Below are 15,744 nucleotides of genomic sequence, written 5' to 3'. Positions count from 1 at the left end.
TATGCGTTTGAAGGAAAAATCACACCCCATCCCCTTCAGTACCCGTAGCAAGTGAAAGAACACCCGTGACCAGGTTAGGACTTAAAAGATCCACACACCTTACAACACTATATGTTAACTTCATAGCACATAAAGGAAAAACGGGAGCTTGCCTTTGCAGTAGCATGCACATGCAAAAAGATTACAACTACATGAGAATAGGTGGAAGCTTTATACCTTGAGTGATTATGATGGAGACAGCTCCACTGGATATCCCGTACCTCATCTTCACTCTTTTTTTGAGTGGCTAGTGCTTGAATAAAGCTAAGTCCAGAGAGGTCAGAGGCAAGAATGTAAAACGAGCACGCTGAAGATGCACATGGACGACGTGAGTGGGCTCCTGGCCTGCCTTGTGTTATGATTCCGGTAATGAACACCTCAGGTTAACGGTACTGTGGAAGCAGCGGCTATGGTTCCTTGAGTCAACGTGGGGCAAGATAGTAGTAACTCGAGGGTGGCGTAAAGAGACAGCGCTGATGAGAGAGTCTGTACTGTTTTTTTGTTTCCAGTTCTAGCTAGAAGGTGGTTTGAAAATGATGATCTAATTTTTTTAGTTTTTTTTTTCGTAAAGAAGAAGCTCGCTAATGGGTGTGTATGGGAACTTTTTGGCTACCCTTTGAAAGGAAACGGGTCGTCTGATTTTGAAAAATGGCAGTGAAGTTTTTCAGCCCCATTTTCTTCTTCTTCTTCTTCTTTTCTCTCTCTCTCTCATTCCCACTCTTTATGATTAAGATTTGGTGTGAGCTTTATAGAACACGAGCATGTTCTGCCAAATATACAACAATGATGAAGGGTCAAATGTACCGAAAAAAATCAAAGAATATGATTGTTCTACCTATAAAGATTCTAGAACCTACCCCATAGCCTATAAATAGAAAGGCAAGGTAAGAAAAAGGAGGAGGTGTAAAAAAAAACTCTAGCCTCTACATAAAAATTAGAGGGAAAACAAAAAGTGGGTAAGAAACCCTAGCAAACCTTGAAGAAAAATTTAAGATAGAGAAAGAAACAAAATGGAGTGAAAGTGTAGAAAAAAAGAGTCTTCTTCTTCTCTAAAACCTAGCCACCAAAGAAAATGAAGATGAAATGAGAATTTAAGAATTAATTGTTCATTGCAGTAATTATATAAATATTTATATTTTATTTTAATGCCATAATTAAAATGAACTCAAACACTTCTTTGTATATATATAGGATTAGTATCGGTTCAAGATTCAGCAGGTTCAAACTGTCATAAAAAGAATATCTTCAAGTGGTGTAAAATCTTGGTGTGGATTCATCAAGTGACAATTGTAATCTTCAACTTGGACTAGTGAAAGAACAAAATACACAAGACCAATTTAGGTGCTTGAGGTGTGGGTATAGACTTGCCAAAACCATGTTAAAAACTGAGTTTACAATTCCTATCCTTTTACACTTTACTTTATGCAATTTAATTATATTATTCGTTAATTATGTTTAATTGAATTAATTTCAACATTTGTTATTAATAGTGGAACACTTAATTCACCGACCACTGATAGCAGCTTCCAATGACATACACTAATAATGATAATAGCAACATCGATCACCAATATCACAACCAAAACAACTCAAGTCGAGACCAAAATCCAACCATCACTTTTCTCAATTGTCGTACATGATGCAACATCGCGCGAACATCCTCCTGAAATTCCATATTGGCATGTGGTGTGGGGAAATGGATAGGATAAGGAATTTTTGTCCTTTATTAGTGGAAAGAGGAAATGAGAGTCGTCATCTAGTATTTTGATCACTATAAACCCTAACTGGTCTCAGAGATTGGGCACGAAGACTGGTTGCGTAAACGGAAAGTATTAACACCTCTTATACTCCTTACCTAAGGTAAGATGCCTTATTTGATTGTCTGATATAACTAGAGTATTGTTGTGTTTTTTAATTGTTGGTTTGTCTAAGGTTTAAGAAAAGATTTCCTCAGTAAGGAGATCCTAATCTTATCGGGTAAAAACCTAACCATTCTAAAATCTATATATAAAAGAACTATATTTTTAATATTGGTAAATACCTAATTGTTCTAATGTCTATATATAAAAGTTTGTAATCTCAGAAACTAAAAGAAACACAAAATATTTTTTTTTTGATATTTTTGAAATATGAGCTTAGTTCTCATGGCTTTAATAAACTAGTTATTAAAGCTCAAAATGCATGCTAACACGTATTTTTTTTAAAAAAATTATTTGCATGAAAATATGATATGAAATTTTTTTTATATTTTAAGAGACTTGGTCATATGCATGAAAACAAAGCATTTGTTTTGTTTTTCAAATACACACACACACAACATTTACGGAGAAAACTGTATATTTTAATACCAGATTTGTATTTTTACAATATAAAAATATAAATCAATATTAATTAAAATTGATAGAAAAATACACGAGAAAATCACAAATGTTTTGAAAAGTTTTTTTGAAAATTCTTGAAACATTTTGTTTTTTTGAATAATATATAATATTAATATTATATTATAAAAATATATTGTGTTGGGCCCAGCCCAATGATGTGGGCTGAACCCACCCTGGTTGGGCCGAGATTTGGCTCAAACAAACTGGTCCGAGGTTGGCCCAACAAACTTGGGCCGATTTCGGCCCAACAAACTCTATTCTCTATTTTTTTCTATTTCGTTTTTTTCCTTCCCTCTCCTACTTTTTATTTTTTTCCATTCCTTCTTCTTCTTTTGTTCTCATCATCCCCCTTTTTTTTCTCCCTCCTCACCTCGTGGTGAGGGGGTATTTATAAGGGGTAGGGGAGCGAGAGCGACCCTACCCCTGTCTAGTCATGGTGACGGGGTAGGGTAGCTGGGGCGGCCTCTGTGCAATCACCCTAGAGTCACCTGCAGGGCTTGTCTTCCGTGCCCCTTTCATCATGGTGGTAGGTCATGAGGGAGTGTGGGTTATGTCAGGGTTTTTGGGCAAGAGGGAGGAGAGACACTGCAAAGAAGGGGAAGAAAGTAAGGGGAAGAAAAACTTTCTTCCCCTGCCTTTGCGCGTCAAGGGAAGAAGAAGATGCACAATGCAGTTCAAAACAAGCTTCTTTTTTTATATATGAACAATGAATGAAACAACGTTATTTTGTACAAAATGCGTCGTTTCATTTAAATGAAAATGGCACCAAAACGTATCAATTTCCAAATCAGTCCTTAGCTTTTTATTTATTCATCAAGTCCTCAATTGGAATTTTGATTTTAAGAATTAATTCAATTGCTTCCTTGCCAAATTCAAAGGTCACCTCTGATGTTGGCCATCTTTTTCTCTTTAGTCCTTAGTATTGAATTTGTGCATTTTGACCATCAATTGATCAAAAACCTTTAAATTTCTTCAATTTAACCCCTGATTTGGTCAATTTCAGCCCTTATATTCATGCACCTTTTCCAGTTTGGTTCTTGGTTTTGGATTTCTTCAATCAAGTCTCTAATTGCCCATCAAACTTCAATATTTATGCAATTAAACCCCCGATTTGATCAAATTAACACCTAAAAATTATAATTCGACTCTCAAACTTTAATTTCTTCCAATTAAAACCAAAATTAACTTAAAAATTAATTTTTCTTGCAATCACCTTCGTAAACTCAATTAATCTTTCAACAAAATCTAATTGAGTCCTTAAACATCTGATTTTAGACTTTTCTTCCTCAAATTCAATTTTCTTTGTTAATATGGCCTTCATCAATCAATAATATACTGTCAAATTTCAATCTTTGTATTTTTGAACTTCCTTAACCAATCTTTGGCCATTTTTGGGCGCCCCCATGTCTTCTTCTTACTGCTATATATTTTTTTTGGTTTTCTTCCAACAATTTTTTTTCTTGATTTTTTTCTTTTTTCTCCTTTTTATCCAAGGACCCAAAAATAGAGAACAACATCAATCTCACTTACCAAAACAAAACACCACTATCAATGTTGTAATCTCTTTCCAACATCATCACAATAGCTTCTTAACCAGTAGTAGCAAGGTAGTAACAGTGGAAGTAGAGGTGGGGAGAGAAGGAAAACAAGAGAGAGAAATTAAATGTTCAAGTGGCACAATCTCCCTCGTCAAAGAGTGGTGGACTACACCACCAATGTGGAAGAGAAAAGAATATAGTGGCACACCCGATCTAGCTAACCACCTCTGTGACCATCATTGGTGTATGGGACCAGATACCACCAATAATTGTTATCACACACCAGCACGTGGTTGTCATATGCCAATATTGCCCTCAATAATCTAATAGTTTCTTCACCCAATTCCAATTGTTTTGATTAACTTTAGCCACTCTAAAAGGTTGTTGAGGCCTAAATTAATTTTTTGAATAATGTTTTATTATGTTGTTAGACATTATGATGAAATGCTTATTGATTGAGACTAATCATGTATTAATGTAAATGTTTGTGATATTTAAAGCGTTGGGATTTACACTGTGGTGTGGCAACTTATGGGGTATGATGCCCTCAGTTATGAAATTTTAATGTGGATGTTTGATTTTTCTTATATGTTTAGTTTTTCAGTATGAAGGGTTTTGTGTGTGGAGGTGTTTTAAAAAACATACAGTAGAGATTAACATTAATATTTTTTTCTAAATCGATGAAATTATCTATTTTTAGGAATTAACGTCAAGATTTTCTTTTATCGTCGAGTCTTCTTTTCTTAGGGACCAACATTAATTTTTTATTAATATAAATCACAAATAAAAATAGAAATAGATTTAGATAATTAATAGTATGCATAGAATAAATTTAGAACAAAACATTGTGGAGGTAACCTTTCGTTTGAAAGGATGCGGTAAGGGTGACATCGATCTTCCCTTAGGTATAACTAACTCAATACCTACTGACCGATGTCTATTTTAGGATTTCTAGTTTTTTTTTTATTACTAGGTGGTGACTTCATTATTTTTTTTCCTTCAATTTTGAAGAGCTTCCTGAGTTATGTGGTTGGTTGTTATATACACAATGGAGATTCCTGGTGGCTCACGAGAGTTGTTGATGGTTGTCGCACGTGTGTGACATCACGGCTAACATCCTCTCGGGTTGGGAAATGGGAAAGACAAGGAATTCTTGTCCTTTATTAGTGGAAAGAGGGAATGAGAGTTGCCACCTAGTATTTTGATCACTAGGAACCTTAATTGGTCTCAGAGATCTGGCATGGGGACTGGTTGCGTGAAGAGAAGGTGTAACAACCCTGATTTTTTTTTCATCATTGTTATTTTTATATACAAGTTCCATCAAATTTTCTACCAAAATTTTAGCAGAGTCTCCTCTATACAGGGAGGTCCCAAGTTATCGACAAATTCATATTACACTTCCAATTTCATTTCACAATCTGATCCAATCATCCTGGATCTTAACTCAACTCATCATCACCAACACAACACATCTTATTCAATAACATTATACAATTCAAGTTCACAAAATAACAATGCATAATTCAATTGTTACATCATCTAAACTATATCTTGCATAATAACATCATAAAATGTTATTCAAGTGAAGGATTCGATTACAACTATAAACATGCATGGTTAAATAGGTACTTAGAATTACAAACATTAGATTAAAGTCATACATCCAAATGTACGGGTTAATATTACATTTCAAGTTTTAGGAGATAAGTCTCTTAATTTACAAATCATTACATGGCCGAAAGCAAAAGGTAACTAAACTAAGATAACTCTTGACGCGACCCTAATGAACCTGGAAATAAAAATTAACATGTACATATAAATATAAAAAGGTAGTTGTCGCACCCTCCCGAGAGCTCGACGTCGCGGCGACCCGTCCTCGTAGCAGGGATTGATTGTTGGGGTCTTTCTGTTGTGAAAAAGGAGTCGCCACCTAGTATTAAGGTCACTGGGAAACCTAACTGGTCTTTCAGAGATTCTAAGGCAAGGGACTGGTTGCGTAAAGGGAAGGTTTTAGCACCCCTAGTACGCCCTACCTAAGGTAAGCTGCTTGGTGTTTGATTTGCCTTATAATTGTCATGGTGTTAATGTTCTCTAATCCCATTCTTTTCCTAGGATAAGTCTGCTCTGATGAACGAAATCTAGGGTGCTTTAAAAACCTATTTTTGTTAGGCTCGCAAACCGTGGAGTAAAAAAAATTTGAAATGTCCTCGATTATAATCAAAGCTTCTTTCAAGGATGTGTGCGGATTTATTATTCCTAGAAAATTATTTTGGATATTTACCACTCCGGGTTTCTTTATCCAAATATTAACAGTGAATAATAACAAATTATCCCCAATAATATTTTGGATATTCGTCCTTTAAGGATTTCTTTATCCAAACATTAGTGGTGAATAATAACAAATTATCCCCAATAATATTTTGGATATTCGTCCTTTAGGGATTTCTTTATCCAAACATTAGTGGTGAATAATAACAAATTATCCCCAATAATATTTTGGATATTCGTCCTTTAGGGATTTCTTTATCCAAACATTAGTGGTGAATAATAGATGAATTCCCCAAAAATAAGATTTTTATATTTTTTGGAATATTGGCCAATACCCTTTGGAGTTTTACAAACATGTTGTAAAATCCAGAAATGCAAGAAAAATGATTTTTGTTGTGTTTAAGAAATCCATGCGAAAACACATTTTTTAAACTTCAAATATTTGTTTTTTAGATAAAAAAAACGTAAAAACAATGTTAGGGTAGTGGCCGTATGCATGAAAACAAAACATTTTTTTTATTTTTATTTTTCTGATGTCTTGACGAAAATCGGGTATTTTCATACCGAATTTGTATCTTTATAGTACAAAAATACAAACTTGCAGAAAATCATAGATTTTTTAAATACATCTTTGAAGAAAACTTTTTGAATGGGCCAGACCCGGCCCAAAAGGAAAATGGGCCGAAATCAGCCCCAAAATAAAATGGGCCTACTTTCTACAGGGGCTGGACTCAGCCCAGCAGCATGGGCTGGGCTGGGGTCCAGCCCAAAACAAGTATAGACTGGTTACTGTACACCAGCATAGTAACCGGGTTACTGTGCATATGCACAGTAAGTAACAAGTGAATTATATTGTATGAACAGTGAAATAGCATTTCACTGTTCAAGTGAATTATATTTCACTTGAACAGTGAAATGCAAGGAAATGATGCATGCACAGCGACGAGAAAGAGACAAACCTGGTGGCAGCAACGATGTTGCAGACGATGGCGAACAATCCCTGTGATGCTGGTGGCGGTGGAGAGGCAGCCGACGAGGTCTCCCGGTGGTTCTGACGGTGGTGCTGCTGGCTGCTTCGCTGGCGGTGCTGCGGCGGAGGAAGAAGGAGAGTTGTTGGCCGGTGAAGAAGCTGGAAGGCGGAGGAGCTCCTGTGGAGGCTGTCGCTGCTGAGGAGGCCGCGGGAGGCGTTTCTGGGGCTGCTGAAGTTCTGCCGCTGGCTTTGTGTTGATGAGAGGGAGAGGGGACAGTGTTGGGGCTGCTGGCAGAGAATGAGAGGAAAGGGAGAGGGCTGCCCCGGTTTGGCTAGAGGGGGCTGTCCCCTGTTGCTGGCTGCGGGAGGGAAAAAGAAAGTCAAGCCGGCTGGGAGAGAGGAGAGGAAGATGATGAGTTTTCTGGTTTGTCTTTGGCAAGGCAAAAGAGGGAAGGCACGGCGTTGGAAGTAAAGGAAGAAATCTGCAGAAATTGGGCGAAAATGCTGGTTTTTTGGCTGAATTTGGACCCGATTTTCTCCTCCCCCAGGTCTTCAACAGAGATTCTATTTATAGGCGGTGTAAGAGGGCCATATTGTCTATATTGGGGAAAATTTTCAGCCCTTGATTCGACTCGAGGAATCCAAACCGTTGGTTCAAAGTGTGCACCTCGAGCTGCCAAATTTGGCAGCTCAAGGCTGTGAACTGCCCGAGGTGGCCACTTAGAGCCACTCAACGGAGCTGTTTCTAAATTTTTCAAACCGACCGGACCATCCTCCGGGATAAAGGGGTTTCAGGTGGACATGTTGGTGCATGTTTTGTCGGATTTGAAAGCCAGACGAGCCGGAAAATGCGCCTGGAAAGCAGCCACTCGGGCAGCTTTTCGAGGAAGAAAGTGAACAGTAACTGGTTCTTTTTTTTTTTTTAATTGCAAAACGGCGCCGTTTTTGATAAAAATAGGGATTTCTTTGCCAATTCTCAATTTAGTCCTCCGACTTTCAGTTTCGTTCAATCTCATCCCTACTTGACCATTAAACTTTCAATTTCTTCAATTTGGCCCCCGAATTTTGTTAATTGCAGCCCCTATACTTGCGCGCCTTTTCCAATGTGGTCCTTGGTTTTGGATTTCTTCAATTAAGTCCCTAATTGGCCCTTAAACTTTAATATTTATGCAATTAAGCCCTTGATTTAACCAAATCAACTCTCAAAAATTATAATTTGACCTCAGAACTTTAATTTCTTCCAATTAAAGCCTAAATTGACTTAAAACTCAATTTTCCTTGCAATCAAAACCTCTATAAATTCAAATAAACCTTCAATAAAATCCAATTGAGTCCATAAACATCCAATTTTGGCCCTTTTCTCTTCAAATTAAATTTTCTCTTCCAACAGGGCTCTTCTCAGTCAAATATATACTGTAAAATTTCACTCCTTGCATTTCTGAACCTCCTCAATCAATTTTTTTCTGATTCTTTCTGAGCGCTCCCACCTCTTATTATTTTTCTAATCTCCTTTGGCTTTTTATTTTTATTTTTTGTGGGGACCCAAAAATGGGTTACAACAGATGCCCCCTCTTTATAATGCTTACGGAGCAAGGGTTTTGCGCAGTAAGTTTTATAAAGATAAACCCAAAACGGAACTCCCGAAACTGATCTGGTCGAAGTTTGATTGATCTGAAACTTGTCTTTTACAGCAATCCTCCTTAGCCCCCAAAAACTATGATCAAAATTTAGTCATCTTGAGATCCCTTCTGGCCATCTCCTTTGAATTCTCACTTCAGTTTGATCAACATGGAATTCCATCCGAGATCCCTTCTGGCGATCTCTAAAAAGTCATATTTGTAGTTTGTCCAAACTGAAATCCCATCTGGCGATTTCCCTTAGCCAAAGCTAAAATCGGTATTACGGTTGGGTTAACCTGAGATCCCTTCTGGCGACCTCCTTAGCCAAAACCTATATTTGTAGCTTACTCACTTTGGAATCCCATCCGGTGATTCAAAACTAAACTCTGTGGGGTTGGGTTAACCTGAGATCCCATCTAGCGATCTCCTTTAACCACAACCAAAACAAAAAAATGTGTGTGGTCTCATTATGATGGGTGACCTACCCGAGTGGAGAAGGGGAAGAGTGGTCTCATTCTTATGGGTGACCTACCCAAAGGGGAAGAATGGCCTCATTATTATGGGTGACCTACCCAAGTAAAAAAAGATGGAGAATGGTCTCATTCTAATGGGTGACCTACCCAGAAAAAAATGATGGAGAATGGTCTCATTCTAATGGGTGACCTACCCAGAAACAAAATGATGGTCTCATTGTGATGGGTGACCTACCCAAGTGGAAAAGGAAAGAGTGGTCTCATTCTTATGGGTGACCTACCCAGGTGGAAAAGGAAAGAGTGGTCTCATTCTTATGGGTGACCTACCCAGGGGGAAGAATGGCCTCATTATTATGGGTGACCTACCCAAGTAAAAAAAAGATGAAGAATGGTCTCATTCTAATGGGTGACCTACCCAAAAACAAAATGATGGTCTCATTGTGATGGGTGACCTACCCAAGTGGAAAAGGAAAGAGTGGTCTCATTCTTATGGGTGACCTACCCAGGGGGAAGAATGGCCTCATTATTATGGGTGACCTACCCAAGTAAAAAAAAAGATGGAGAATGGTCTCATTCTAATGGGTGACCTACCCAGAAACAAAATGATGGTCTCATTGTGATGGGTGACCTACCCAAGTGGAAAAGGAAAGAGTGGTCTCATTCTTATGGGTGACCTACCCAGGGGGAAGAATGGCCTCATTATTATGGGTGACCTACCCAAGTAAAAAAAGATGGAGAATGGTCTCATTCTAATGGGTGACCTACCCAGAAAAAAATGATGGTCTCATTATGATGGGTGACCTACCCAAGTGGAAAAGGAAAGAGCGGTCTCATTGTAATGGGTGACCTACCCAAGATAAAGGAAAGAGCGGTCTCATTGTAATGGGTGACCTACCCAAGATAAAGGAAAGAGCGGTCTCATTGTAATGGGTGACCTACCCAAGATAAAGAAAAGAACGGTCTCATTGTAATGAGTGACCTACCCAGGTAGAAGAATGGTCTCATTGTAATGGGTGACCCACCCAAAAAAAACATAGAGAATTGGTCGCATTGTAATGGGTGACCTACCCAGAAAAATGTTGATAATGGCTCAAAGGCGCACTTGAAAGGAGGTAGGGTTAGAAAACACACTACCTAAGAAGTGAGGGCTCAAAGGCGCGCTCAAAAGGAGGTAGGGTTAGAAAACACACTACCTGAATGGTGGTGGCTCAAAGGCACACTCAGAATGAGGTAGGGTTAGAAAACGCACTACCTAAGAAGTGAGGGCTCAAAGGCACGCTCAAAATGAGGTAGGGTTAGAAAACGCACTACCTGAGAAATGGTGATGAAACACCGATCTGACACATGTTGAAAGCAATGCATTATGGTCAATATGCATGTATGTTTTTGTTACCTATCTTGGAAACATAGGTCCCCCTTTCATCGTAAACTTCTTCGAGCTCTTGTTTCAACCTTTTCTCATGAACCGAAATATACCATATCCTCTTAATGAAGAGATCTCTGGTTTCTTATGGGGCCCTTTCTTGCTTCATTGAGTATTGTGCTTTATTATTATTTCAAAAGGAAAACTCAAAAGATTTGGTTTTGTTCATGAAAACTGAAACTTTCAATGCAATTAGCAATTCTCATAAAAGATGCTTTTTTAGAAGCTTTTTATTATGATACCCCTTTGGGCTTTGTTTCACTATGGACCCCTATGTGCACTTCGTGCACTTCTTGCCCCCTAGTGTGGCGTGCAAAAAAAATGTCAAGTTTAGATTTGATTTGGTTCTCCAATTGATGGAGTCAACTCCTTGGTTATGCGTAAAAAAAGAGTTTGTTTAAGTAAAAGATTTCAAATGCTATGAGATCATGCTTTTTATGAAGAAAGATTTCAAATGCTATGAGATTATGGAATACATCAAGCGTAATATTTCTTTACAGCGTCAGAATTCACTGGCCTAACTAAATCTTCTCCATCCATTCTAGATAACAGCAAAGCTCCTCCCGATAATGCTTTCTTCACCACGTAAGGGCCCTCATAGTTCGGCGCCCATTTACTCTGATCTTCCCCTGGTAAAGGCAATATTTTCTTCAGTACCAGATCTCCTTTGTGAAATCCTCGAGGTCGAACCTTTTTGTCATATGATTTGGCCATCCTTCTTTGGTAAAGTTGATGATGACAGATTGCGGCTATCCTTTTTTCACTGATCAGATTCAGCTGTTCATATCTAACTTTTGCCCATTCTACCTCTTCCAGCTCAGAGTCTACCAGTACTCTCAATGAGGGGATTTCCACTTCTAAAGGCATAACCGCCTCCATTCCATATACCAACGTGTACGGGGTGGCTCCTGTTGAGGTTCGGACTGCGGTGCGATACGCATGAAGGGCAAATGGCAACATCTCATGCCAATCCTTATAGGTGACTACCATCTTCTGAATAATCTTTTTGACATTCTTGTTAGCAGCTTCTACCGCACCATTCATCTTTGGTCTATACGGCGAAGAGTTGGAATGCTTGATTTTCCATTTAGTGCAGAGTTCTATTATCATCTTGCCATTGAAATTCTGGGCATTATCAGTTATAATCTTTTCTGGTGGACCATATCGACAAATCAGATCTCTCTCAATAAATTTCTTCACTACTTTTTGCGTCACATGAGCAAATGACCCGGCTTCTACCCATTTTGTAAAGTAGTCGATAGCCACAAGAATAAACCTGTGACCATTGCTGGCTTTTGGGTTTACAGGTCCGATCACATCAATTCCCCACATCGCGAAGGGCCACGGAGATGTCAAGTTAAATAGAGGAGTTGGAGGGGCGTTGATTTTGTCACTGTATACTTGGCATTTATGACATTTTCGGACATAGTCGATGCAATCCTTTTCTAATGTCATCCAGAAGTAACCGGCTCTTTGTATCTTCCTAGCCATCACGTGTCCATTAGCATGGGTTGAGCAAATCCCTTCATGGACTTCTCGTAACGCACTCTTTGCCTCAAATTCATCCAAACATCTCAACAAAGTCCCGTCAGATGATTTCTTATACAAAATCTCCCCATCAAGATAAAAATCCATTGCCAACCTCCTCAAGGTCTTCTTGTCGATTTTGGATGCCCCCATGGGATATGCCTGGTTTTGGATGAAACTCTTGACATCATAGTACCAAGGGTTTCCATCCACTTCTCTTTCGACTGAGCAACAATGAGCTGGGTTATTTCTGATATTGATGTGTACTGGTTGTACCTTGTGCCCAAAGTCTATTTTGGCCATAGATGCTAGTGTAGCCAAAGCATCTGCAAACTGGTTTCCTTCCCTTCCTAGATGGGTGAACTCTATTTCCTCAAATTCTCCAGCCAATTTAGACAGGTATTCTTGGTAAGGCCTTAACTTCTCTTCCTTGGTTTGTCATTCTCCTTTTACTTGGCAAATGATCAGCATTGAGTCTCCATACACATCTATCTTTCTGATGTTTAGCTCCAATGCAGCCTCTAAACCGAGAATGCAAGCTTCATACTCCGCCGTGTTATTGGTGCACCCGAACTATAGCTTAACTGAAACCGGATACTGCTTCTTATCAGGAGAGATTATCACCGCACCCGCTCCGTTACCACATACATTTACAGCACCATCAAAGTACATAATCCACCAATTTGATTTCTCTTCCTCGATTGCAAGCATATCTTCGTCGGGAAATTCAAAGTCTAATGATTCATAATCTTCCATAGCATGGTCAGCCAGGCGATTGGCAATAATACTCCCTTTTACGGCTTTCCTTGTCATATATACTATATCATACTCAGCCAATAGAACTTGCCATCTTGCAATTCGGCTCGATAAATTGGGTTTTTCACAAATGTACCTCAATGGGTCTAATTTGGAAATTAACCATGTAGTGTGATACAACATATACTGACGTAATCTCTTTGCAGCCCAGGTCAGTGCGCAACACAGCTTCTCAATCACCGTATATCTAGACTCACACTCCGTGAACTTCTTGCTCAGGTAATAAATGGCCATTTCCTTCCTTCCGGTTTCATCGTGTTGCCCAAGCACACATCCCATTGTTGTTTCTGTTACTGTTAGGTACAATATCAATGGCCTTTCTGGTACAGGAGGAACAAGCAGGGGTGGACTCAACAAGTACTGCTTGATTTTCTCAAAAGCCTCTTCGCACTTTTCATTCCAAATTCCAGGGTTCTTCTTCCTTAACAAATGAAAAAATCGGGTCACAAGTCGTGGTTAATTGGGATATAAACCGAGCAATGTAATACATATCGTGGTTAATTCCTTATACTTCTTTCAAGACAAATCCTTCAATATTTGGACATGATTCTCACTTTCTCTAGGTTTAGCAATCATGTCATCCATATCTTCAATTTTTCTTTTATTTTTTTCCATTGCCCGAATCTATGGTTTCAAGCTCCTCTCTGGCGGGTTTCCGAGCTTGTTCACGTTGTCCTATTTTCATCTACATCTTCCTCTTCTATAGCTACTATGTATTCTTAAGTTTGGCCATTCATTCTCAGTGTAAAGTGTAGATGTTTGTTTTGAAAGATCCGATTTGAAAATGGAAAGTGATGTGTAAAAACATCAAGATGAACTTTTGAAAATATATGATCTCATTAAAGGAAAAATTGTCTCAAAACATTTGCTTGAGCAAACCGATTAGGTGCGCAACATCATTCCAAACTCCTTCAAGCTTTCTCTGGTACTGAGCTTTTGGGTGTAACCTTTCTTCATTTTCCAACCTTTTTTCTAATCGAGTGTTGTGGATTCTAGAAGGGGGACCTATGTTTCTCAGTCTGCATATGCGTGTATTTATGTATAAGAAAATGCATGATATAATGCATGATTGTGATAAGAATGCATTTGTATATTGGGTATGGATGCAACTTTCTTGTGAACGAATAATAGCCACCACCTTATAAACATAGGTTCTTTTGTCACATTGCTAGGAGTACTACCTTTCAAGTCGTTTGCTTGAATCATATTCACCAAGAGACAGATTTTGCATAAGAAGATGGGTCAACGCCCTTTTCATTAATGCTTGATAAGTTTATTACACTAATAAATAAAAAAGGAAATACAAAATTTATTAATCCCTTTCCTCCACAAACTCTCTAGCCAAAGGTAGGAAGGCAAAACCACGATTCTCAATCTTCCCTAGAAAGGCATCGGTTTCAGCTAGGCTTCGGCGATAGCGAATGATGTCCCCTCCCACATTTCGCGCATTAATTCTAATAATTCGAGCATGTGCAGCAACTTCGTCCATTTGCTCATCTGTCTTGGTCATTTTTCTATGAGCAACATATTGGTTCTGTTCAAAGCAGTGTTGTTGGTGTCGATTTGATCTTTGTGTTTTCCCATTGCTGCTAGCTTCTCGTCCAAATACTTCACCTTTTCACGTTCCTTGTCAAGTTTTATCCTTATAACTTTTATCTCATTCTTCTTAACCGTTAATTCTGCTTCAACAGCCTCAAAATCTTTCCTTTTACTTTCTTTTGCAGTCACCATTAACACAGCTTTCCAACTCCATATATTTCTTGCTCAAATCCTCATACTTCCCAATCCTATCCATCAATTCGAACTAGACTTGTGCAAATTTTTCTTGGAAATATTCTGCACTTCCTTGGCAATCGTTAAAGTCAATCTCCATTGCTTCAAGTTCAGAGCAACTCTGCATCCAATCCAAACTCATCCCACTTAGCTCCTTCTCACTCCTTTCCCTAGCAATCTTCTCCTCACCCAGCTTTAACTCAAGCTTTGTTATTCGCGCGTCTCTAGATTGTATTTGCTCATCTAGAAATGTTCTCCTTTTATCTTCGTTTAGCATCATTTCTTCCAACATTGCCTTGTCTTTTCTGCTTTTGCTCAACTCTGTTTGAAGTTTTTTCCACTTGTCTTCTCAACTCCTCTTCATTATTGACCCTTTTCCTCTTAATAGGCTCTTCTACAGTTTGGGAAGATTTGACTCCTACACAAGGCATGGCTGAAGCTGCTAAATCTCTCCATCTTGTATATCCTTCACTTGCACTTGGATCCTTTAAACCTTCTATCTCAACCAAAACCAGATGCTTCCAATCTTGTTTGATGATCTCCAAAACTTCTTGTGCAATGGGATCTTTGAACAAACCAAAGAATTGAGCAATTCCCATAGTCCTTGGAACAAACTGCATGCCCCCAAGTTGCCTTACCACCAGGGCAGGAGCATAACTCACATAACCTGTAATCCCTACCAATGGTACCCAACGTCTTTGTCCACAACTTATTAGGACTTTCATCGTCGTTATCCATGGGGCTCTCCACTTAAAATCACTATTAGGCAAACCTTCTAATTTGTCAACCCAACCTTGGTTGTCTAGATCTCCCCATTCTTTTTCTTCTACTAACTTCAGGGGTCTTTGGGTGAACCACCAAAAATTATTGAAGATAGGTTTTTTTGTTTCGATATGGCTAACCATCCAGATATATAA

The 15,744-nt window shown here is 38.6% G+C and overlaps 1 protein-coding gene across 1 annotated transcript; it reads right to left on the bottom strand.

Annotated features, from left to right (window-relative positions):
* Positions 1 to 7,125: 7,125 nt before the first annotated feature.
* LOC112325252 (uncharacterized) lies at positions 7,126 to 14,564 on the bottom strand. Its single transcript, XM_052455337.1, has 7 exons — positions 14,389 to 14,564; positions 12,830 to 13,475; positions 12,350 to 12,667; positions 11,827 to 12,265; positions 11,210 to 11,634; positions 10,600 to 10,625; positions 7,126 to 7,555 (listed from the first exon to the last, which is right to left on the bottom strand). Exons 1-7 carry the CDS (start codon positions 14,562 to 14,564, stop codon positions 7,126 to 7,128), a joined length of 2,460 nt encoding a protein of 819 aa, XP_052311297.1.
* Between the last annotated feature and the right edge of the window lie 1,180 nt (positions 14,565 to 15,744).

The sequence above is a fragment of the Populus trichocarpa genome, chromosome 1 (assembly GCF_000002775.5).
Source record: "Populus trichocarpa isolate Nisqually-1 chromosome 1, P.trichocarpa_v4.1, whole genome shotgun sequence".
NCBI classification, from domain to species: Eukaryota; Viridiplantae; Streptophyta; class Magnoliopsida; order Malpighiales; family Salicaceae; genus Populus; species Populus trichocarpa.
The sequence above is the reverse complement of the archived record's forward strand: the minus strand, read 5'-3'. Positions and strand labels throughout refer to the sequence as shown.